The 23770-nt window shown below is 37.5% G+C and overlaps 1 protein-coding gene across 2 annotated transcripts in view; it reads right to left on the bottom strand.

Annotated features, from left to right (window-relative positions):
* Window positions 1-8613: 8613 nt before the first annotated feature.
* The window catches only part of GDA (guanine deaminase), an 80883-nt gene continuing 65726 nt past the window's right edge, over window positions 8614-23770 (bottom strand). For both annotated transcript variants that reach the window (XM_081067225.1, XM_081067224.1), the window contains exons 11-14: window positions 18350-18496; window positions 14666-14796; window positions 13485-13512; window positions 8614-12639 (exon numbers count right to left, since the gene is read on the bottom strand). In XM_081067225.1, the coding sequence (XP_080923351.1) occupies window positions 12569-12639; window positions 13485-13512; window positions 14666-14796; window positions 18350-18496 (377 nt within the window). In that variant the 3' untranslated portion in view covers window positions 8614-12568. The remainder of the gene's footprint in view (window positions 12640-13484; window positions 13513-14665; window positions 14797-18349; window positions 18497-23770) is intronic.

The raw sequence follows: 23770 nt of genomic DNA, 5'->3' as shown, positions 1-23770 counted from the left end.
CTATCTAATCCTGGCATAGGGAGTGATGCCTGTCAATTGGTGGTCGGGTTGCATAAGCTAGTGCAAGCTTTGTGGTTTGAATCATTTATATATCCATAGGAATTTAAAATAATTGACCAACCTATAAGTAGCACTGTTGAATTTAATATTTGGTTGAGTATGTAAAACACTTTGTATTATGCTCTTACTTCTTAGACTCAATTTAATACATCCATGGCAATTCATCATTTTGCAGTATCGCCATAAGCAAGATTCCTTCTGATGGAAAAAATCGCTTTTCTTCTCGTTTCTGCTAAGAACTTCTAAGAACTCAAGCAAGCCTTTTGAGATTTCATAACCTTGTTTAATTTTTTTCTTTCGAAATTGTCTTCACTAAGGACAATAAGGAAATGACATTTATTTGATTTAAGAATATAATTTTGTTTAACACGGTCTGTTATAGAGTCTGGGTTCAGCCTAACGAATTATTTATTGGTTTCCTTGCATAGGAAAAAAAAATATGTCCAGCTTTCTGCTAGAAAAATAGCATTCCAAAATTTTTGTATTGTTGTAAACTTTTATTAAAATCATGAATTTCTATTCTGTTGGGTGTCAAAATAAAATTAATTTAACCTTTTCTTCAACTTGGCCCTTTAGGAGGGAGAACTTTTGTTGTCACAGAGCCGTCTGTTCAAGCTTTGACCGCTAGGTGGTGCACTGGTTAAATATTTTCTCCACTTCCTGCTTACAACCTAACCTTGTACTCCAAAAACAACAATTCTATATTTTGTACCAAAAGGCCAGTTTTATTCACTTTGAAATAATTGTTTTTATCCTAGCATTTGACTCACATGAAATTATGTTTTCTTTCAATCTAGTAAATAATGTTTTAATGACCTATGTTGATTTCCTCATCAATGAAGGCAGGAAAGTGGAGGCTGGACAATTGGCAGAAACAAGCTGGAAACAGGATGACACTTTATCTCTAAACACTTTCACGTATATTTTCCGAACACATGGACATTTTCTTACATCACTAGAGTACAATGACCAATACTGTTATCTCACCCAGGGGTTGGTGAACTATTTATGACGAGAGGGTCAAATCATGCCCATCATCTCTTTTCTGTAGGGTCTGCTAGGTAGGGATGTTTTTAAATAGTTGAGAACTATTTAACATGTGAAAAGTATATGAAATTCAAATTTCAGTGTCCCAAAATTATGTTTTTGAGAGCATACATAGCATGCTTATTTGTTTCCACACTGTGGCTGGCTGCTCTTGTGAGTCAAAGACAGAGTTGAGTAGAGAAAGAGACTTCTAAGGTGCTCTCATTGCTGGTCCACAAAGCCTCAAAGAGTTACTCTCTGGCCGTATACAAAGAAAGTTTACAGACTCCTGATCTATTCTACAGACTTCATTCAAATCTTACTAATTGTCCCACATAGGCAGACGTTACTTAAATATAATGACATAAACAGGAACTATAAATTTGAACCAGTGTGGTTCAGACTATGGCTTCCAATCTTTTTGCATAAGAGAGCTGGGGAAACCCACAACCAGGAAATGTTAGAGGAGATGTCTCCACAAGAACCTACGTGCCTGACCCTACGTGCCGTGACTCCTTGCACCTAAGGCAAAGTCGCTTAGATTCTGCAGAATACACTGTCCTTTCCGGCCCATTCTCATCAGGATGCAGATCCCAGGTGAGGCCTGGGCATTGCTTTGAGAGCTGTTGCTCACTCCTTTAGCTTAGGTATAAGAATCCACAGGACCGAAAATAGTAACAACAATAATAAATAATAATAAATACATGTCTTGGAACAATGTTTGGCATGTAATAAACACGCACTAAGTGTTGGTTATTGTTATTACTGGTTTTCCCTGAAAATAAGACCAAGCCGGACAATCTGCTCTAATGCGTCTTTTGGAACAAAAATTAATATAAGACTCAGTATTATATTATATTATATTATATTATATTATATTATATTATATTATATTATATTATATTATATTATATTTTTATATTATATTATATCATATCGTATCATATCATATTAATTATATTATATTAATTATATTATATTAATTATATTATATTAATTATATTAAAGACCCGATCTTATAGTAAAATAAGACCGGGTCTTATATTAATTTTGGCTCCAAAAGTTGCATTAGAACTGATTGTCCGATTAGGTCTTATTTTCGGGGAAACAGGGTACTTTCAGTTTTACTTTTTATTTTTTTCAAAACAAAGTAGGAGAGGAAGTCATAAAATTCTGCTCCTCCTCAGAGTGGGGGGTACACGTGGTTGAGTGTCACATCTCTGGGAACTGGTGCTACCCTATCAAGATCTGTAGAGTCGGCTGCATAAGTCACTTATCCCTTTTCATAAACTGTTAAGAGACATTCAGTTACTAGTGGTTTGTAGCGGATAAGAAGTCAGGAGGTGGCAGCTATTTAAATGCAAAGGGTTTTTTCATAGGTGTTAAGTGGGAACACAAAGGATACTAATCAGGTAGTCAGACCTGATCGTCTGTAGTAACAGGGTCTTACTTCGCTTCACCCATGAAAAATTTTAACTTTAACTTGAGTTGTCAAAATGGTAGAAGATGACCCCTCCCCGCCCTGCCTTAAGAAATCAGTTGGCCATGTGCCAGGGTAACAGCTGCCTGAGAAGGAATAACGACATTCATTTTAATGGCAGGTAGGTCTTTATTCAAGAGTTGTATGATCACCAAAATAAATAAATAAATGAATAAATAAATAAGCTGAAGAAGGTTTAAAACAATAAATCTTATGGGACCCACAACAAGGAAGTACACACAGGCCTCTTGAGAACTTTAACTGAGGAGAAAACAGTTATCAAGGGGCCAACACAGCTTCTCTACTTCTCTGGGGCCACGTGGTCTCTTGGCTTCTCAGCATAAGTCTGCCCTGTCCTCCTTCTTCTCTATGCAGGTTCAATCTGCTTACTCATCTGGCCCATTGATGGCTCCAAACAGTCAGCCTCTGCATATACATGTCATTTTGGATCCAGTGCCTGCAGCACACCTACTTGATTTATTTGGATCCTGAATCCTAACTCTAGGAAGAGATCATTGGATTGGTCTAGCTTGGATCCAGTGCAAATACTTGTCCAATCATCTGTGATGGTGAGGGATGGGATGTCATAGCATAGCATCCTGTGTGGATAAAATGACTGTCACCCTTTGTAAGGGTCAGTTCAGCAATGACTGCCTGCTGACAGGAGAGCACATGCAATTTTCTTTATAAATGAAAACATTTTGACTGCATAAAAATTGGAAATGTTTAGAGAGCAAAGAATAACCTGAACAGAATAATTAAGGCTAAGAAAAATACAAAAGAAACAAATGGTTGCAAAATGTCAGTTCCCCTAGTCCTGACCTGGCACTGCAGGAAGCCCTAGAGATCAAAGCAGTGCTACGCCATTATTCATTCTCTGCCCATGAGCAGGTCAGGAAACAGTGGTGGGAGCATGCTGCCACAGAGGACTCCTGTGCCTAAATTCAAGTTTCCTTCAGCAGCAGGGAGCCTGATCCTGCCCACAAAGGTCACAGGGATTTCCCTCCCCTGGAGGCTCTCCCTACCCCTTCCCACCCCATTTGTGTTTGTTCAGTCCGGGTGGGCAGGGGCAGAGCACTGAAGGGCTTCAACAAAGGTATTAACTAACAGCCCTGATATCAGTATCAGAAGGGCAATGTCTTAACAGTTCATGGATTTTCTGTGAGGACAGTTTGTCTCCTTTCAATCCATGTATTCCTGGATCGGGGAGACTCTGCTCCACTGGTGACTTTGTGACCCAGGCTCCTTCCCTCATGTGAACCTGCCATCTTCAGCTTATGGCTCCCCAGGTTGTCCTGAACTTGGTCTCCAGTCCACAGCATCATAAAAGGAGCCGGTCTTTCTTTTGGCCTTCCCACCATTTACTTGATTAAATAACACCTCACTCTCCTAGCATATCCTGGGGCTCTGCCATGAGCAATTTGTCCCCAGTACCTTTACCAAAGGGAAACAAGAGAACCGTAAGCGGGAGGTTGGTCTGGGGTCCTGGAAGGTTGGCAGGTTCTGGCCACAGTCGCCCCTATGGATGTACAGGATAGGGCCCCTGAGAAAGCTTGAGATGAGGAGACAGCCAAATGCCTGATGAAGTGATAGTTGTTTCTTTATCATTCATTCATTTATTTAAGGAAAAAACAGCTTGTAACCTGTTTCTAAAGAATTCTGCCATCATGGGAGAAAAAAAGGGCTAGAGAGGATTTTAACCTAGGCTCTTTGATTTGCAAGTGACAGAAACAAAGGCTGCAGTAACTTAAGCCAACATAGGATACTGAGGTAGCCCACAAAATGACAGAGCGGTAGGAGCCACGGCAGCCTTGGGATTTCCAATCATCAGGGAGTCACCCTACCCAGAAGCTCCTCTGTCTGTCTTCAGTCCCAGAGTCAGAAAAAGGTCTCTGGTGGTTTTTGGGCAGGGTTCACCCTCTCAGCTTTCTTCTTGTGGCAGGAAATGGTTGCCGGTGTTTCATTCCCCACCAGCTGGAGTGAAGCCGTGCAATGTTTGCTAATGAGGTATCTGTCCCATGGACAGGTAAATGACCCATGTAGCGCAGGAGGCTCAGTTTCTGGATTCAGCCAGTGTCGCATCTTCTCTCTTCAGCAGCTCACACCTATGATCACACCTGGTCCTTGTCATTTGTCCTCACCAGGATGGCCCTCTTCACTACACTCTATACCTACGGTATTTGTTCCGAATACAGATTCATGGCCACAAGTCCAGCCGTATTAAATCGGTCTTTAGGAAGAAAGGCCAGGAAACCTTCATTTTATATCAATACCCTCAGTGACTTTTATGGTCACTGGATTAATCCACCTCATCCTTATTTTACTTTCTGCAGAGGTCAAGTTCTTTATGAACTTGACTGAGGTTGCTCATGCTGAATACATTTAGAAGACCCTTTAGAGAGTCCTCACATGGGAAATACATTCTTATTCTTCTCAGCTCAGATGTCACTTCCTCTGTGAAACATTCACCGCTGTCCTTTGCCTCTGTTCTTCCCACCCACAATCTACCCAACACAACCCAGCTTTCCCCTCGAAGCGCCCTTAGCTCTCTACACATATATCATGAACTTAATATATTGACCTATCTGTTTATTTCCCTCACCTATCATCCCAGATTGAGTTCCTCAAAGAGATGAATGTTTTTAACACTTAAAACTGGCCTGTGCCTAATATCTAGTGTGGCCTTAATAAAATTTCTCTTGAATGAATAGGTTTAAAACTTACCAACCTCATGATTAGTAAATTAAAATTACTTAATAGGCTGTTATTTATGCTTCCTGCACGTATGGATTTCTATCTTTCAAAAAAAAAAGCAACTAATTAATTTCAAGTATTCAATTTTACCAACACATGAAAAACATAAGAGAACAGCTATGTACATTTCACAGCAATCTGTGAATCAATTGTGCTAAGTGGTTTACAGTACCACAAATGACATTAAATGAAGACTTTATATGTTTATGTTACTTCTTATTTTATTTGTGTGTTAATTTTATAGAGGACATGATTTTGTACATGTTTCTACATAATGGGTTTTTTCCCCCTCCTCTAAGTTATAATAAATAATCCACTTGCAAGAGATTGCACAGTTGTTCTGGACATCAAAAAAATCTATCACTGAGCTTAAAAACAACCACAAACAACCTAAATTCCATAGCTTCTCTTTTACACCCATTTACCGGATCTTGATTCAGTAAAAACGACACTTACTGGATGCGTAGCGTGCATTGCATCATGCCAGGACATGTTTATGATGGGGGAAGGATTTGTTGTAGTTATATAAATTAATCCAGGCTTAATTTGCCAAGCCTGATTCATCTTCATATTCTACCAGGAGGAAAGTGTTCATGAATTGAAAGAAGTGTGTTCACTGCTTTTTCCGAGCCTCTTTATTCATCCTTTGAAATAACAAAAGCCTCTCACATCTTTATCTGTTTATATGCTTCAGTCAAGGTTTTCAAAGTGCTTTCCAACCACAAAGCCATCCCTGTTATTTGTTCCCAAACTCAGGTGTGGATGGAATCAACTTTTGCAGAAAGAACAAAACAAAACAAAACAAAACAAAACACCAAAGCTGTTTAATCTCTCAGGTGCTCCAGGAGGCAAATTTAGAAATTAAAATAAACGAGTAAAACTCTTCCTTGGGTTACTCACTTTTCGGTTGTGGCTGTATTGGACAGCAGTGAAACAAAACTTTGATTTGGAGAGACTGCCCAAGATTAAAAGAACAGAAATCAATTTCACACTGAAGCTACAAGTTTCAGTTTTCAAGCATGTATATGAGCACCTCTTGTCATCTAATTAAATAATAATCTCTAGGGCCTTTATTTCCCTTATGTTAGATTTTACCACTATGACTTTGAGCTCTCTTTCTACAAATGGGGGAACGAATGTTTGCTTAATTTCCTATACGGATATGCAGAATCTACACAATTGAGGAGGGTAGATGTGACCTAAGAAAAACTCCATGTCATCTGTTTATATTTTCTTGATCACTTTTTATGTTGAGGCAGAAATGTGTTTCTTTTTTTCTGAGTTACCACTGAGAAAATTTTAGTGACCTATCTCTCTTCCTACCCAGAAATACAAACTCAACTAATATGTTAAAAAGAGCTTGAAAAACTCAGGAAGTATGGCAAATTTAATGTAAATTTACAATGAAGGCTTGATGGTAAAAGGGGATGCATGTGAATTAGTGAAAAAATTAATTACACTTTAAAATAATGTCCTATCACTTTAAAGAACAGAGAATACTTCTCTTATCCCATTTGAAAACAAGATTGAAAAAAACAAAAAACTGAAAAACAAACCCTGCTCCTACTGATGACAACCACTTGTAGGTCCCATTCATTTACCTGAGTGGTTTCCTCATGGAGTCTTCAAACACCCCACCACAGGCCCTCTTTTGCTAATGGCAGGTATTTATGTCTAAACCTTACTTTACTTAAATCCTGAATTTAGTACCATGCAATAAGTTGCATGTGTCTGTTACAGAACTCACAGTGCCCACATGTTCAAATTAGGCACACATCATTGCAAGATTATGCACATTCAAGTTCTCTTCTGGGTATTTTGACTAAGTTGTTCTTTAGGTGAAAAAAAACGGTGCTTAGTAAGTTGCTCAGAACATTGAGGGTGAATTTATAGACTAAATCTATTATTCTCTTATGCTTCATGCTATAAATAAAAAATAATGAACATAACAGCACCGAAAAAATCAGATTTAATCCTTACAGAATATTTTTATGTACAGAGAGATCCCTAATACCACTTGATTTAGATTCTAAAAAATAAACTGATAAAAATACATTTAAAATTATTTGTTTCTGTTCAGTCTGTATTCATTTTAAAAATAATAACTATCATATAGTGCGTACTCACTTTGTCCCAGAGGCTATGTTAAGTGCTGGCTATGTATTATTTTATTTAATCCTCAAGGACTCTAAGGCAAGCACTCAAGTCATGCCCAAATCACATAATGGAGTCATGGAAATGTAAAGCATACAGTTCAAAAGACTCTGGGAACTCCTTCCACACGCAGGCAATGACCCATTAGAGGTTCAAGAAACCAATTTGGTTTCACTATCAGCATAAAAAAATCACTATCAGCATAAAAAAATTAAACAGAATAAAATAGTACAGAAAATAGCCCAGGGAATAACAGACAGGGAAAGTTTTATTTTGTGAGACTTGTTTTAAATATACATGTATGTGTGATATGTATGTGTGAACTAATTCTTTCTTTTTTTAAAAGATTTTATTGGGGAAGAGGAACAGGACTTTATTGTGGAACAGTGTGTACTTCCAGGACTTTTTTCCAAGTTAAGTTGTTGTCCTATCCATCTTAGTTGTGGAGGGTGCTGTTCAGCTTCAAGTTGTTGTCCTTTCAGTCTTAGTTGTAGAGGGCGCAGCTTAGCTCCAGGTCCAGTTGCCGTTGTTAGTTGCAGGGGGCGCAGCCCACCATCCCTTGTGGGAGTCAAGGAATTGAACTGGCAACCTTGTGGTTGAGGGGATGCGCTCCAACCAACTGAGCCATCCGGGAGCTCAGCGGCAGCTCAGCTCAAGGTGCCGTGTTCAATTTTAGTTGCAGAGGGCACTGCCCACCATCCCTTGTGGGACTCGAGGAATTGAACTGGCAACTTTGTGCTTGAGAGCCCACTGGCCCATGTGGGAATCGAACTGGCAGCCTTCGGAGTTAGGAGCACGGAGCTCTAACCACCTGAGCCACCAGGCCGGCCCTCGAGTGAACTAATTCTTGATGGTAAAGTATACTTCTCACTCTGGTTTGTGGCTTAGAGTATATATATATATACATATATAATATTAGTTATGCTAACATCAAAATTGATAGCAATCTGATTGTAAAGGGCTGAACACTATAGCTTAATTTTTAAAAGCTATATATAGTGACTATCATAGGATGGAAGATACATGTTGGTCCATAGCTAAATACTCTATTCTGTTTTTTTAAATTCATGTTAAAAGAACAGCATTGTAAGACTAATCCCCCTTCTATCAAACTGATAGAATTCACAACAAAAATGATGTAAACACAAAATCTCATTTATTTTTGTGTAAAGCACAAAGGAGCCCACTTGGCACCTGAACAATAAGCAAATCATACAAATATGGAGAAAATGTCCCCATGAATACACACACACACACACACACACTCTTCAGAGCAGTGATCAGGAGTTTAACCACAATGTAAGGTGGTTTTCAAAAAGAATGCTTTCTGACAGGCGTTCGAGTGGGAAAAGAACAGGATGATTACTGCCACATAACATCTGGTACTCAGTCACTTGAACCTCAGTCACTTCCCCGAGGAAAGCCATCATGGCATCTATATTTAGTGTCGTCATTGGCCTGTTCAACTTTTACATTTCACTAGATTTCGACCAGAGTTACAAACGAACTCCTCAACACTTGATCTCTCCCATTCAGGGCTGTGGGAGAAAAAGGCAGGAGGGGCTGGGCATAAAAACATGCATGGGGACCAATGCTAGGGTTTCCTAACAGTGTCCGTTCATTTGTGCACTTCTTTCCATGCTTTTCTTTTAGAGACATCAAAATGTGTCAGGGTTCAAAGTCATACCTAAACTGGCTAGAGAGCTTGAAATTGCAAACGTCTCCTTTAAGCCTTCAGAAAAAACAAATCTTAAAAGTTCACAACAATCCACACTATTTAAAAATTATCTCAAGACATTGCCCATGACACATTTCTTAGTCCACCTTTCAATCATTCACAACACACTTTTTTTTTTTTTTTTAGAACATACTTTTTAAACATGTGAATGTTTCTGGCATCATCAACTATAAAAAATGGACAACAATGAAAAGATGTTCAGTAGGCTACAGAAGCGTCCGATTCTGGGTATCTTCCATTTATATAGCACAAGGTAGAACTGATCCAACGTGCCTTCCAGCTTGCCTTTTAGGCTTTCCATATGTCTGGTTCTGAGATGAAAAAATTAAAAACAGGAAGAGTCTGGACGGGAGTGAAGACTCAAAATATATTGTTGGCTCTCATACCCATTCTTTCCTCTCTGACATCTCAGCTGTAGTTGCCAACAGGGATATTCAAGGGCATACTTCAAAGTCAGCTAAACATAACAGGAGTGTTTTCCCACCGCTTTCCTTTCTTTACCACACAGTATTCTCATGGAAATACAAAAGAGAGTCAATGAGGTTCAATGCTAACAGTATTAACTTAGTAAGACCTCCACCTGGCATGAATAAAGCTTGTTCCAAGATATTCTTTTGAACTCTAAAACCTTCAACAATTAAAGCAGAGAAAAAGCTGGGAGAATAAATAAGGGAGCAGGGTCTCCTTGGTCTCAGTTTAGGATAACTGGGATAACCTCTCATGCCCTAATGCCACGTTTCACTCTCTTTTGAAAACTAAATTCACCTTAGCTGATCAGCCTGCTTTTGTGTTCCGATTGCAAAAATATTTTTTAAATGTACGAGAGTCGATCCTACTGAATACTTTGTTACCTGCTAAAGTGTATTTCATTAAAAATTCCATGAAACCCGATACAAATAGTACAAGGTGGGGTGAGGGAGCTGATAAAAAGTTTTCATTCCTTCCTTCTTTCCTGTCAGAGAGCAAATTGCTCAAACACAAGACGACAAATTGGGTTAATTTGGAATACTGCCTCTCCACAATCAAAACGACAACCAGCATTAGGCCATGGCAACGTCTCAAAGTGCAGAACATCTGATTACATGTATGGCTAATGCCTGCAGTACTGCAGAAAGCATATGCAACATTCAGGAACACAGCACTTGGAGAAATACAGCACTTAAGTTCTAAGTGATGCAGGGAGATCAAAGCACATGGAAACATTTCAACACATTTTGCTTTTACTATAGAAGATATTCAGGTCTTAACAGACCATCAGGGCTAAATGTAATGTTTGACAGCGTGGTTGTATATGGCCATTCTTCCTGCTTCTGATGCCACACTTATTTATATTTACTGCCTATGAGTCCTAAGTCTAAGTGGAAACTGATGTTCAACATCAAAGTATACACCCTCAAGGTAAAACGCAGGATCTTGCAAAGGCTAGAAACAGCTATTGCCTATAAGTGATCTTGTACATCTCATCCAAACTCTTAAGCCCACTCATGTGGGCTAGACACCAGGTAACCAAGTTTCTTTGGCACAGATTGGGAGATAGGGCAGAAAACACTTGCCAGCACTATAGAAAAATGGGGAGAAATTTGGTGGGGTATCTTTGACATGGATCAAAAATTAGGAATTCTGCAAAAACAGCTACTGAGACTAGAAATTGGATTTATTGAGTTACTTAATATCCTTAAAAAGCTCTTGTCATTTTTAAAAAAAAATAAGACCAAAAATGTGTTCTGTCTTTAGGTCTAGTGTATACACAATCAAACCCAATCTAAAAGTGTTAAAAAAAAAAAAAAGAAAAAAAGAAAAAAAACTGGACAAATTACTGCTGAATTAGTATGACTATGTGAGAGTAAAATTTGAAGTACGAGAAGTTTGTTCTTAGTTCTGTATATATGAGTTAGCCATATAACATAAAGTTCTCTACTATAAGGTAATAATGAGTCACACCTAAGCCCCAAATATGAGTGTTATATTAAGAAAATCTATTCCTTTTCCTTGTTAGATTATAGTATTTGAAACTAAACAAGAAAAATATAGTATTGAAATAACATTTGCATCAATACTGTTTAAGGATTTACCATAGTTATAATTTGTTTTTTATTCTAGGTTTTGGGAAATAATACTAATTAGTTAGGAAGCATAAAAATATTCTGCTTTAATATTCCTAGACGTCTAGTATAGATTAAGTCTTATTAATATAAACAGTAAGTGGGATATCTATATATTTTTCATTATAGCAAAATTCTAATATCCTGAAATCATTAGGAATTAATAGGACAAAAGGATAAAATTGAAAAATAGAGTGCTTTCAATATACAAGGTTTAAAGATTTTTAATATTTCTCTTAATAGGGTTTGTCCTTCAACTTTAAAGTTCTAACAGATTGATATTGGAGTATGAAATTTCCAGCGACTGTGGGTTCTTGGGGAGAACAGTTCACTGCAATGAAAACCTTCCTTTTAGTATTGACAGCTCCTGAATGCTCAGCATTTGCCCCAAGTTTATGAAGACTTCAGTCTACACAACAGTGGAGTATGGAATTTGTTTCTCTTCTAATAAAACTGAAGCAATAATAGCATCACACGGTTATACACTAAGGTGATTTAAAATACACAAAAATGCAACTATTTATGCCATGTAGTTATGCGAATAATATTCCTAAAAGAATTTAATTCTTTAATACCCAACTTCTGTCAAACACTTTGAAGCGGAGAGCTATAGTAAGAAAGAATGTGGCATTCAATTTCTGACAATTCATCCCCAAAGATGGCAAAGCACAACAATAACACATCTCTGAAATGCAAATTCCATTAAGTGCAAATTTCCAGAACACAAAGTCAATCTAGAAACATGTTTTAAAACTCAACAAGTTCTCTTTCTAAATTAATATGCTCAGTATATAGTTTTCAAGCACAAACTGAAGTGATTTTCAATGTTTGTTCATAGTCTAACTTTTTCTCCCTCATAAAAAGATATTCACTGGTTCATTTTCCATATCCAATTTGCACATTTATTAGCTCAAAAATATCTGATCTCACAGGAATATCTTTTCTCTCCACATTTCCAAATATGAAATAGATTTTACTTAAATCTCAATGAGACCACCACCAGAAATAACATTCCATTATGTTTGAGCTTAGAGTAAATCTGAACAGCTCAAAAGGGAGAAATTTTGAATTCTCCTAACCAGAGAGTTGAGAATTAGTATAACTTCCTTCGATTTGTCAAGTGAATACTGTAACTAGACACAGAAAGAGAGTCATCCCAAGAACAAGGTACTATTTTGACTTTCTAACTCCACCTGGACACAAGGGAGACGCAGAATCACGTTATCCCAGGAGAACTTGTAGATGCTCAAGGCCTTAGACTGAGCTTGAAAAGGGAACCACTTGCTTTCCGCCCACATACACCTCCTCAATATTTCGGTCATCTCCTGAAAGAAAAATCAGAGAATCATTCATAAAGTGCTATGTGTCAGTAAGTATTTTAATTGCCACTGGGAGAGATTTAAAAGCAAAACACACTTCTAAGTGTGCCTTTGTTCTCTCAGATTGTTAATCATCTGGACAGGGAGATATGGTAAATAGAAGATTCTGCATCAAGTTTGAGGATTGGGGTCTGAATTCTGTACCTAAGGCAGAAATCACATAAAGCTGAGTCAATCCTCCATTACTGGACTTTCAGCTGAAGTGAGTGGTTTGCATTTCCAATTCCAATGATAAAGGAGATGCTTATCTTTACACCCCTGAAACACAGTCAGCAAGGTGCGATGAAGGGCCAGAAAGAACTGAGCTCCACAAGAAACACCACATGTGTCTCTCCCATCTCAAGTTCACTCAGGACTCAGAGCTCACTTAACGGAGCGGGAGGCAGAGTAGCACCTTCTGCATTATTTACTTCGCTCGTTCAATGAATGCATGAAAAAGCAAGTGTGGCAAGACTCCACCACATACTTATCATAAGTACAACATGGTAGGGCAGGCTGGGGGGTAGAGAATGAGTGTTGGAGGAAGAGACAAGATGATCTCTTCCCCTTGGCCTGCCAGTCCTCAGTTTAGGATTTATGACTGATGTTCTAGAGAAGTATGCACGCTTCAAATAGTGCCTTTAAATAGTGTGCCACAAATGTGCTCCATGCTGAGGAATGTTAAAAAAAAAAAAATCAAGGCAAATGAGCATACACAGGGCTTAATACATGGTATCATAAATGCAGAGAGCCATACGCAAGAAAGAGACAAGGAAGATTTTATTTAGCACAGGAAATATATTTCTACCTACCTAGATAGAGGAACTTCTGGATAATACCCTAAAATGGAAAATAAAGGTAATAATAAGAAAGAACATTTTATGCATTTAGGAAAGTAAATTCACAGCCAATAGTGGTTGGCAAACCCAGAAATATAAATTCATTTCTCAATGGCAAAATCTACTTTTATTAATGAAAAAGAAATGGTCTTTTGCTTAAAAAAACACTGGCTATTAACAATTATTTATCTATTACCTGAAAGTTCTTCATATACAACCTTGAAATCTTTAGAAGTAAAGTGTCATATAAATTAAATAATTTAATAAAATAATTCAAATATTTTACGAGGTGTATAAGAAAAATGACCGGATGAATGGGAATGAGCCCTATTCCCAGAAATTCACCCTAATAAAGGAGGAAAAGAATAAATAATACAAAAATAAATGGTATCAACTTCAAATAATCCAGGATCTTTCTTCTAGAAAACTTCAATATGTTATAGTTAGTATCACATTTACTTTCATAAGTGGATCAATTTATAAATGGTAATTAATTTCGTTAGAAAAGCTCAACATCTTATAAAGAATTATTATTAAAGTAAGAAGAACCAATTTATTTTATACGTAGGAAAACATTTTATAATAAGAGGAACAAAGTATTAAAACTCATTTTCCTATAATTAAGAAAATTAGTGTAACATTGTGGTCAAGAGCCCAGACTCTGGAAGTCAGAAAGTCTTGGGCTGAAATCCCAACTCTGTCTACTAATTAGTAATCACTAGCCATGAAACCTTAGGTGAATCATTTACCTTCCCTTAAGCTCCACTGACCGATAAATTACATGGCAATATCAACAGCACCCACCTCTCATAAGAATAGTTTTGATGATTAAACAAAAATGATGCGTATGAAAGTGCTTAATGTCAGGCCACCTAACACATAGCAAGTGTATTCAATAAGTGCTAGCTCTATTATGGCTTCTTATAAGCAAATACATTCAAATATACAAATATAGTCCAAATACAAGTATTTTGTTAGTACCATTATTGCTAACATTATTGTCATGGAATTATAATAACTTAAAGAACCTTGCTTTCCTTTTAAGATTCTCCTTCATGCCATTAAAATGTTTCAATTTCTATTTTTTTCTACAGGGAAGCTATTATGACTACGTCATGAAACAAATCCCTTTTGATTAACTTTCTTTTACTTACTTCAGAAATATCACCAACAAGATCCCCATGAAACAGGTCAATGGGAGAGTCAGATGCTTTGAGGTTGATCAAGAGGGCATCAAATTCCTTGCCCACTTCAAAGTTTCCAATCTCTTTATCCAGCCCCAGGGCTACAGGGTGGAATAAATTAACAAACAGTTAGTATTTCAAGCCATCAGACCATGCATATGTCCCAGTTTGCAAGGACAGAATCGGTCAACACATCACTAGAAAAAAATTAGTATTTTAATAGTGAAGCAGAAAAGCTCTCTCATTCCAACAGGTTATAAGATTTCAACTTACAGAAAGTGAGTAAGTACAGGGAAAGCAAAATCTGAGAATAAAAACAGTTCCCTTCATCACTGTGACCATAATTTATATGATTTTTGTTCATCCCTCTGAGAAACATGACAATTGACATATCTTTCTTCTTTTCGCCTCCTATTCTCCCCTCAACACTCCAAATCCTTTTCTTGCCCTTTTTGTTCTTCTTGTTCTATGAAATAGCTGACAAGGTCTATTTTCATGGCAGAGGAATGAACCTTGAATAAATAAAATTACCCTTTTGCATATTTGCCAATGCAGGCATATCCATCGTACATTCCTTAGTTTAACTCCTTTGAATAGAAAAAAAATTACTTTGGAAAGTAAATAGATCCTCATAACTAGTCCCAATCCTTTTGAAAGCAGACCTATTTCTTTGTAACCTCAAAGATTTTCTGATAGTCAGAGAAGAATGGTTTTCTAAAATAGAGCATAGGTCAACAACGTCCATTGACTCGATCCATCTCATAGATAGAATTGATGTTCCATGAATATTGGATGCCGAGAAAGAACATCTCTCATTTTTATGGTTGAGTTTCAAAAAAGGGGGGTGATTGGCTTCCCTGGTCAATGAGGGTATTAAATGTAAAGCTCGTTAAAGCTTGTAATTTGAGTAAAGTGTACATGACCAAAGTACTAAATGGAAGCATGCATAAAAGGAGAGTAAACTGGAATGCAGCATTATTTATTTGAATTGTTACATGTGTTTGTTTTGTTCTATCACTGACAGGATATAGTCCAATGTGAAAATATTGGATTGCATATCCCTGTTAGACAATACCTGTTATATTATATTTTTATGTATGGATATCCAGAACTCTTTTGACAATGCTCTAAGCCCTGACTTAGAAATCCCACTTATTCTTAGAAGGTTATTTAAAGGGTAACTCTTTTATTCTCAGAAAAGAAAGCTTTTCCAGTGAAATAATTCTTACAGGAAGGCGGGTGCAAAAATAATTAGAAGTGTTAAAAGCAGTTGGGTAACTTCTACTAATTGTGTGGGGAAGGACTGAATATAATAGAAAATCACTGGAAATTCTCTTCTCCTTCACCGATTACACTCTACTTCTTTTTGCCCTCGACAAAAAAGCATGACAAATATGAGTTTTTAATTACTGTATTCAACATAAAATTGTGTGTTTAATAGGCCAGATAACCAGGTTCATTTGTCAGAGTCTGATAATATATATAAACTAACGGAGCAATTTGTTATAATAGAACCTGGCGAGTTCAGGCATAAACTCACCAAAAAAGACACAATTACTTTTAGTGAATTTGTAAATTGATCTAAATTCAGATTATTGCAGAGAGGCCCAGCTGAGCTGGTAAGCAACTCCAATGCATTTTAGGGAACACAGTTTTGCTGCCTTTGGAGCAAATGTTGGCTCTGTGAAGGTAGTTTATGCACATGTCGAATATGAAGTGTGGCAAGCCGGGAAGATGCCACACTTCAAACAGGGATCCATCCATCTCATTGCACTCAGACTCTTGTAGAGACACAAGTTAAGGAGAAGAAATTCCATAACAGTAAGCCCAGAGGCCCAGAAAATAGATATGAAAGCTATACAGCAAGGTGGAAAAGATTTGGTAAGCACTCCCTGCCAGCTTGATCAGCCACAGGATGAAGCAACTCAGAGAGAGTCTAGAATAAAAAACAACAACAATAAAAAAACACTATTTATATACAACTCATTTGCACCTTGAAAATAAGATGGTTAACCAACTGCATGGACTCAGATGCACAAACTCAGTGGGGATGGGGATGGGGAATGTCACACTTGTTAAAAGAATGAGTGATTTAAAATGAGGAACTTTAGGCCGGCCCGGTGGCTCAGGCGGTTAGACCTCAATGTTCCTAACTCGGAAGGCTGCCAGTTCGATTCCCACATGGGCCAGTGGGCTCTCAACCACAAGGTTGCCACTTCGATTCCTCAACTCCCACAAGGGATGGTGGGCAGCGCCCCCTGCAACTAAAATTGAACACAGCACCTTGAGCTGAGCTGCCGCTGAGCTCCCGGATGGCTCAGTTGGTTGGAGCGTGTCCTCTCAACCACAAGGTTGCTGGTTCAACTCCCGCAAGGGATGGTGGGCTGTGCCCCCGGGAACTAGAAATGGCAACTGGATCTGGAGCTGAGCTGCGCCCTCCACAACTAAGACTGAAAGGACAACAACTTCACTTGGGAAAAAGGAAAAAAAGGCCTGGAAGTACACACTGTTCCCCAATAAAGTCCTGTTCCCTTTCCCCAATAAAATCTTTAAAAAAAAAAAAAAAAGAGGAACTTTAAATGAAATTCTAAGACTTAGGGAAATGCAAAGAGCATGATCTCTACTTGTTTTTCTTACAAGGTTCTTTATGGTATTCATCATAGCCCAAAATATTCAAAGAAGAGCCAGGAAATTTCTCTTCCCAGGTTACTCTTGGTCTCCATCATCCTTCATTTCTAAGACTCAGAGTAACTATTATAAATTTAGGTATATATCTATATCTGTCTCTGTATCTATATTTTTATTTCTCACTGGCTACCTAACGGTTCATGCTATGTTCACTATCATCCATCCAGATTATACCACAATACTAAAGTGAGTGAAAGCCATACAATTACCAATTTCTATTTTTTTCCATAAAAATACAGTTACATGTGAGAACTGGGAAAAGCTCATGAACAATATTTGCATATCAACCAACTATGTTTTTATATCTTTCTCCGTTTAAAGAGACTTGGATAATTAGTGTACTTAAATATATAAACAAAATGCATAGTCTAAGCTGGGATTCAGACAGGAAGGTATCACAGTGGAAGGGTAAGAACTTGTATGCTGGCAACAGATTTTCTGATTTCATGGCACTTTATAGCTTGACGGCTATGTAAGCCTCCCTTGGGTACCATATTGGTAAAAAGGAATTAATAACAGTGGTTGTTAATAACACCATACGTAAAGCATGTTGCATAGTGCCTATCACATGGTAAGAACTCAGTAAGCCTTGGCTATTCCTTTTACTATCATCATCATCATCATGACTCAGGCCAATAGAGAGCGTGTTACTTGACTCAATGGAAAACTGACTATTTTTAAAAAACTTGTCATGCGTGTGACCAATACAAATACCCATTAAAACAATTAATATAAGTCTATATTGAACCTCTCTTGTGCCAAAGACAGAGAGCTTGCCGAAAGAATGATGCCTCCACTACATGCATGAACATGTAATTGACTTGCTAAGTTTGGGGTATGCTATGTGAGATGCAACAGAATCTTGGATGCCTGCTGATGCCACTAACATATACCTTTATACTGCACCCAAAGACACAGATTGGTATGGTTGTACATCGTTAGAGAGAGAAGTAAAATGGTTATTACCTTGGCTGCCTCCAAGAGTAGCTAGTCTGAAGACCTCTTTGAGGGTGAGGCTTTTTGTATTTATCTTATTTATTAAAAGGATATTGGAAACCATCACTGCTTTTCTGATTGCATCAAACATGGAAGATGAATAACCACCAGCCACATCTATGGTAGATAAAACAAAGCCAAACAGTAACCTTATGAGATAAATGGAATATTACGTATATAAGGTTGGCGTTTTCTTGTGTGTGTGTGTGTTTGCGTTTATGTTTTTTAGTGACAAATATTTAGACTTTAATATACTTCAGAGAAAAGATCTTATCTATAAACACAGAATAGACACAGACTAACATTTAAAGAAATTCAAAACCTGCAGTTAGTATCAAAGGTACACCTGTACTAGTTTCCTAGTGCTGCTGCAAGAAATTACAAAAAAATTCGTGGCTTAAAACAGCAGAAGTTTAATCTCTCTCAGCTTTGGAGGCAGAAGTCTTCACGTGTTGGCAGAGCCACGATCCCTATAAAGGCTCTAGGGAAAGACTCTTTTCTCATTTCTTCTATTTTCTGGTGGTTCCTGGCATTCCTCGGCTTGAGGAGTAGAACTCAAACATCTGCCTCCATCTTCAAATGGCCTTTTTCACTCTGGGTCTTTACATGTCTCTCATCGTATGTCTCTTATCAGAAATTCACCATTGGATTTAGGACCCACACTAATTGAGAATGATTTCATCTTGAGATCCTTACCTTAGTTATATCTGCAAAGACCTTTATTCAAAATAAGGTTATATTTACATGTTATAGGTAGACACATTTTGGGGGTGAGGGGGTGGTGCACAGTTCAACCCAGTACAGTATGCACAAATGGTTAATAAAGTTAAGAGAAGAAATTATTATCTCTGAATATTCCCTAAACTTTCACAGAAATTGGTCAAATATGCCTGCCTAGTTCTAAAGATAATTTAGGTAACATAATATGAAATTTAAAATAAGCTCACAGTTCTATGCTCTAAAAATCTGTCCTACCTCTATTTTAATTCAGATGAGAACTTTGGGAATTAAAAAGGCAGTTCTTTATGACAATTTTAGAGAAAGATGTTTTAGAATGAACTGATACATTCTGGAAAATAATTACAATAAATGAGCAATGCTGATGTAGACGGTTTTATATGAATGTTAGCATCATCAGATGAGGAATGAGATTTTTAATCATTTAAAAAATGATGTCCCTCATAAACCTTAAATTGACATATTACCATTGATGAGAACAAATATAGGAGTTATTACATGAGTTTGTATAAATAAATGTCAAGTAAGTTACCATGTTTTATTAGAGGAAAAGTATAGCCAAAAAAAAAAAAAATACAATTTATACTTCAAGGATTCCTTCTGTCATTTCTAAGTAGATCTATAATTCTAAGTGCCTATATATATTGCAAAAGTAATAATAATAGCCTATTAAGTAATAATCCTACATTGCAGTTCAATTTTATGTTCAACTATCTTGCACGTCCTTAGATAAACTTGCATGAAATATTTTTCAGAAAATGCTTTTCTTTAACCAGAACAGTATTGCCTAAGGATCATTCACTTCCTTAACCAGTTTTATTACATCTACTTAAGTTGCTAGTCCATTTTAGTAATCATCTAGTAAACCTTCTTTTTACCATAGCATCAAACTAAGAAAACAAATAAGATTTGGGAATAACACACAGTAAGCTTTGAAATACTTTGTCCACTGCCGTTTCTTTATTGCCTGAACAAAGAAAATGTGAAACATAAAGGCAAAATGAAAATGTTATCACTATATGGCATGGAAACATGTAAAAATTGAATATATATTTAAAAGTATGTGGATAAACACTGGAAAGAAACAGAAAAAGAAAAGCAATGCCATTAGGATCGTGTGAATATGGAAGATTTAAATACTCGAGTTATAATAACAGGTTTTGTAAACTATGACAGAAAGTAATATTTGTCTCAATATCTCATCAAAACTATCCATGTAGAAAGAATAAGAATAGATTACGAAGCAATGCTATGCAATCTGTTGAGAAAATTTTGAGCTGTCTTATTATATCGCTGTCTTAACTGATTTAATCATCCTGTATTCTCTCAGTTGTCATGTTAATAAAGTAACTGCCAACAAAGGAACAATATCGTGCAGATCAAAGAATGACCCCTGGACCACACAACCCGTGGTATTTAGTCAAGCTTTTCTTCCAGGGATTTCCACTGTGATAAGTAACTTCCTGATCCCTGCCCTGCCTCAGTGGCTTCTCTTGCCTCTGCAACACATTTAATGCAGGTAGAATCCCTACTTTAGCATATAACAAGAGGCACTGTGATGGAGTCAAAAGTGAAATAACGAACATCATGTTTTACTGACCTAGTTTTAAACTGTGGATCTGGAACTTTTTTGCTTTGTTGACATTTGGTCAGTTACTTAGTACTTGCAAACCTCAATTTTCTCAGAAAATAGGAATAATATTACCTATCTTAACAGTTGCTGAAAAAATCCAATTAAGTAACATAAATGCTGGGGAAATGAGGACCACAGGGTAGAAGCTTCATGGGGGAATGGTGGAGAAAAATAGATGCATTTTCCCAGAAAATCTATCCCCAACTCTGTGCCCCTCTACCAGCATTATAAAGAATGGCACTATCATTTGCTTACCAGAGTCAACATAAGAACAAACAAACCAGACAGGAGTAAAAACTTGAACCAGAGGGCAATGAAAAGGTAAAAGGAAATAATTTTATATGTGTGTTCATTTCTTATGCATTCATTCATCAACCGTCATTTACTAAGCCTTCTCTGTGCCTGATTCATTTAAGCACTCATAAATAGAACTTATGGGCTCCATAGGAGCTAACTATATAGTGGAAGAGAAAGAAAAGAGACAAAAAAACAATATTAACTCTAAACTGTGTTCGGTTAGCGACAGAGTAGATGGAGGTGGGAAGCCTCTTTAGACGGGATGGTCAGAAAAGACCTTTTTAAGACAATGACATTTAACCTAACACAGGAATGAGAAGAATTCAGCAATGCACAGACAGGCATAAAGGGTATTCCAGGCAGAGGGACAGGATACACAAAGGTCCTTTGGTAGAAGGGAGGGTGATTCAGAGGGCACTTAAAGATAGCCAGTGTGGGGAGGAGAAAGTGGTGGGAGATGAAGCTCTGAGGTGGATGGCATCACATCTTGTAGGGCTTTGTTGTCCTTGTAAGGAGATTTGCACACTCAAAAGTCCACTGAAGGGTGGTAAGCAGGAGGGGGTAAAATGGTTGGATTTTCACTGTGATTCTTTTGAAAAGAGAAGCCAGGATTAGAAGGGCCGAGGATGAATATGAGACCAATTAGGAAGCTAATGCAGGAATTTAGGCAAGAAACAAGGGCAGCTTCCATCAGGTGGTAGTGGCTGACATAGGAAAAGAGGATATATTCAGGAAATAGTAAGAAGTCATGAGATCGGGCATTGTACACACTTAGACATGGGGGAGAGGTAAGGCGACAGAGGGCTTCAAAGAATGACCAAATTTCTACTTTGAGAAACTGAATTCTCTTGAAAAGGAGAGCCATTTAAGAGAACCAGGCTTAAATGTGTGTGGGGGTATAACGAACTTCGGAGTTTCTATGAGGAGGGGACAAAGAGGAGGAGGGAGAAATGAAGCAGTTGAAAATGCAGGTTTGGAATTCAAAGAGGAGTCTGAGCTGGATATGTGAGTCATCTGCAACACGTAATCATGTGAAGCCTAGCTAGAGGATGAAGTCTCCTAAGAACAGGATAAAGTAAAAAGAGGAGAGAGACTAGGACTGAACCCTGAGGAGAGCTTTTGAATGGCCAAGGAGAGGAGAAAGGGCCTTCAGAGAAGAGAAAGAAGGACCGGCAACAGGAAGAAGGGAAATGAGAACAGTGTGGTTTCACTGAATCCAAGATAAGACTGTTTGGACAAAGGAGAGAGTAATCAACCATGGCAAATACTGCTCAGAAGTCCAACATAATAAGATCAGACTGGTGTCCTTTGGAGTTGGCAGCAGAAGAGATCACAGTGGTAAAAGCCCAGGGGAAAAAGGACAAGAATAGTTACCATGGAGGGTGAGGCTAGAAGCCAACCTGAAGTGGATGGAGGAATGGAAAAGTGCTTAAAACATGGTAGCAGTGTGGGTACCCATTCTTCGAAGCAGTTTTGCTGTGTAGGGACGTAGAGAGGTGGGACAGGAACCAGAGCAAGGGTGTGATTAAGAGAGATATGTTTTTTCATTCCTTTGCTTAAGAGATCCGAAGATACTAAGGAATATTTATTTATATGCTGACAGGAATAATCCAGTAGGGAGGAGATAACAATGGATGGTGAAGGGGAGTTAGTGGCCCAAGTACTTAATTTATTAAGATAGTGGAAGAGGGAGAGAATACAGAACACACCTCAGGGTATTTTGGGGTTTGCCTTAAATTGGAGGAGAGACTTTGAGGGTGGGGGACTATTATGAGTAAAGCTGGTATAAACTTTCCTGCACAACTCTTGTTGCAAACAAACATAAGTGTTCATGTCTCTAGGGTACATACCCCAAAATGGAATTTCTGGTTCATTTGTACATGTATATTTAACTTTAGAAGAAATTGCCAAACAGTTCTCCAAAGTGGTTGTAGCATTTACCCTCCCTCCAGTTGTGAATGAGAGTCTACATGCTGCTTCTTGTTTGTTTATTTGTTTGTTCTTTTCTCAGTCCTCCTTTCATTTTAAAAAATTTCCTTTCCCATCACAACTTGAGGTCTTTTCAAAGTGCCACGTATTCTTGTACTCCAACGGTGATGGTCATTTTCTGAACTTTTCTTCTGGATCCTGAAGAAGATTGCTTGCAGAAATGTGCTCATCCTTTTATTCTTTTTGACACCGCTTTCTCTTGTTTTGCAATATTTGTGTTAAGCTTTGTGTGGGTTTCCCCTATCTAACACTTGAGAAAGTCCAGATCTGCCTACACTCGTTATAGATATGATAAACGACCCACTCTTGGACGTACTCTCTGTGCATAGCATCAGGTTAAATAATTTTCTAAAGTCTATAAGTAAAGGACAAGTTGATACACAAAGGTCATGTTTAAGAAATAGTGGAGCATAGGGTAGCTACTGCGACAGAGACTATGTAAAGTTCAACAGTATCGTCCAACTTAATAAGCAAATACACCACATTTAATCAAACTTTTGGTCAATAAACCAACAGTGCTCTTTCTCTGTTAAGCTAATTTTTATTGACTAATACAATGTACCAAGTATGTGCTAACCACTTCATATGGATTTTTTTTTTCATTTGAGCCTCAAAACAAGCTTGTAAGATAGACATTGTCATAATTGGTGTTGTTACCAAAATTAGGAAATGAAGCCTTAGAAAATTGATTTGTTCCACGTCTTACAGCTAGTTAAGTGACAGAGCTTTAAGTA

Source organism: Rhinolophus hipposideros, assembly GCF_964194185.1.
Source record: "Rhinolophus hipposideros genome assembly, chromosome: 11".
Lineage (NCBI taxonomy): Eukaryota > Metazoa > Chordata > Mammalia > Chiroptera > Rhinolophidae > Rhinolophus > Rhinolophus hipposideros.
This window is presented reverse-complemented; position numbering and strand designations above follow the sequence as displayed.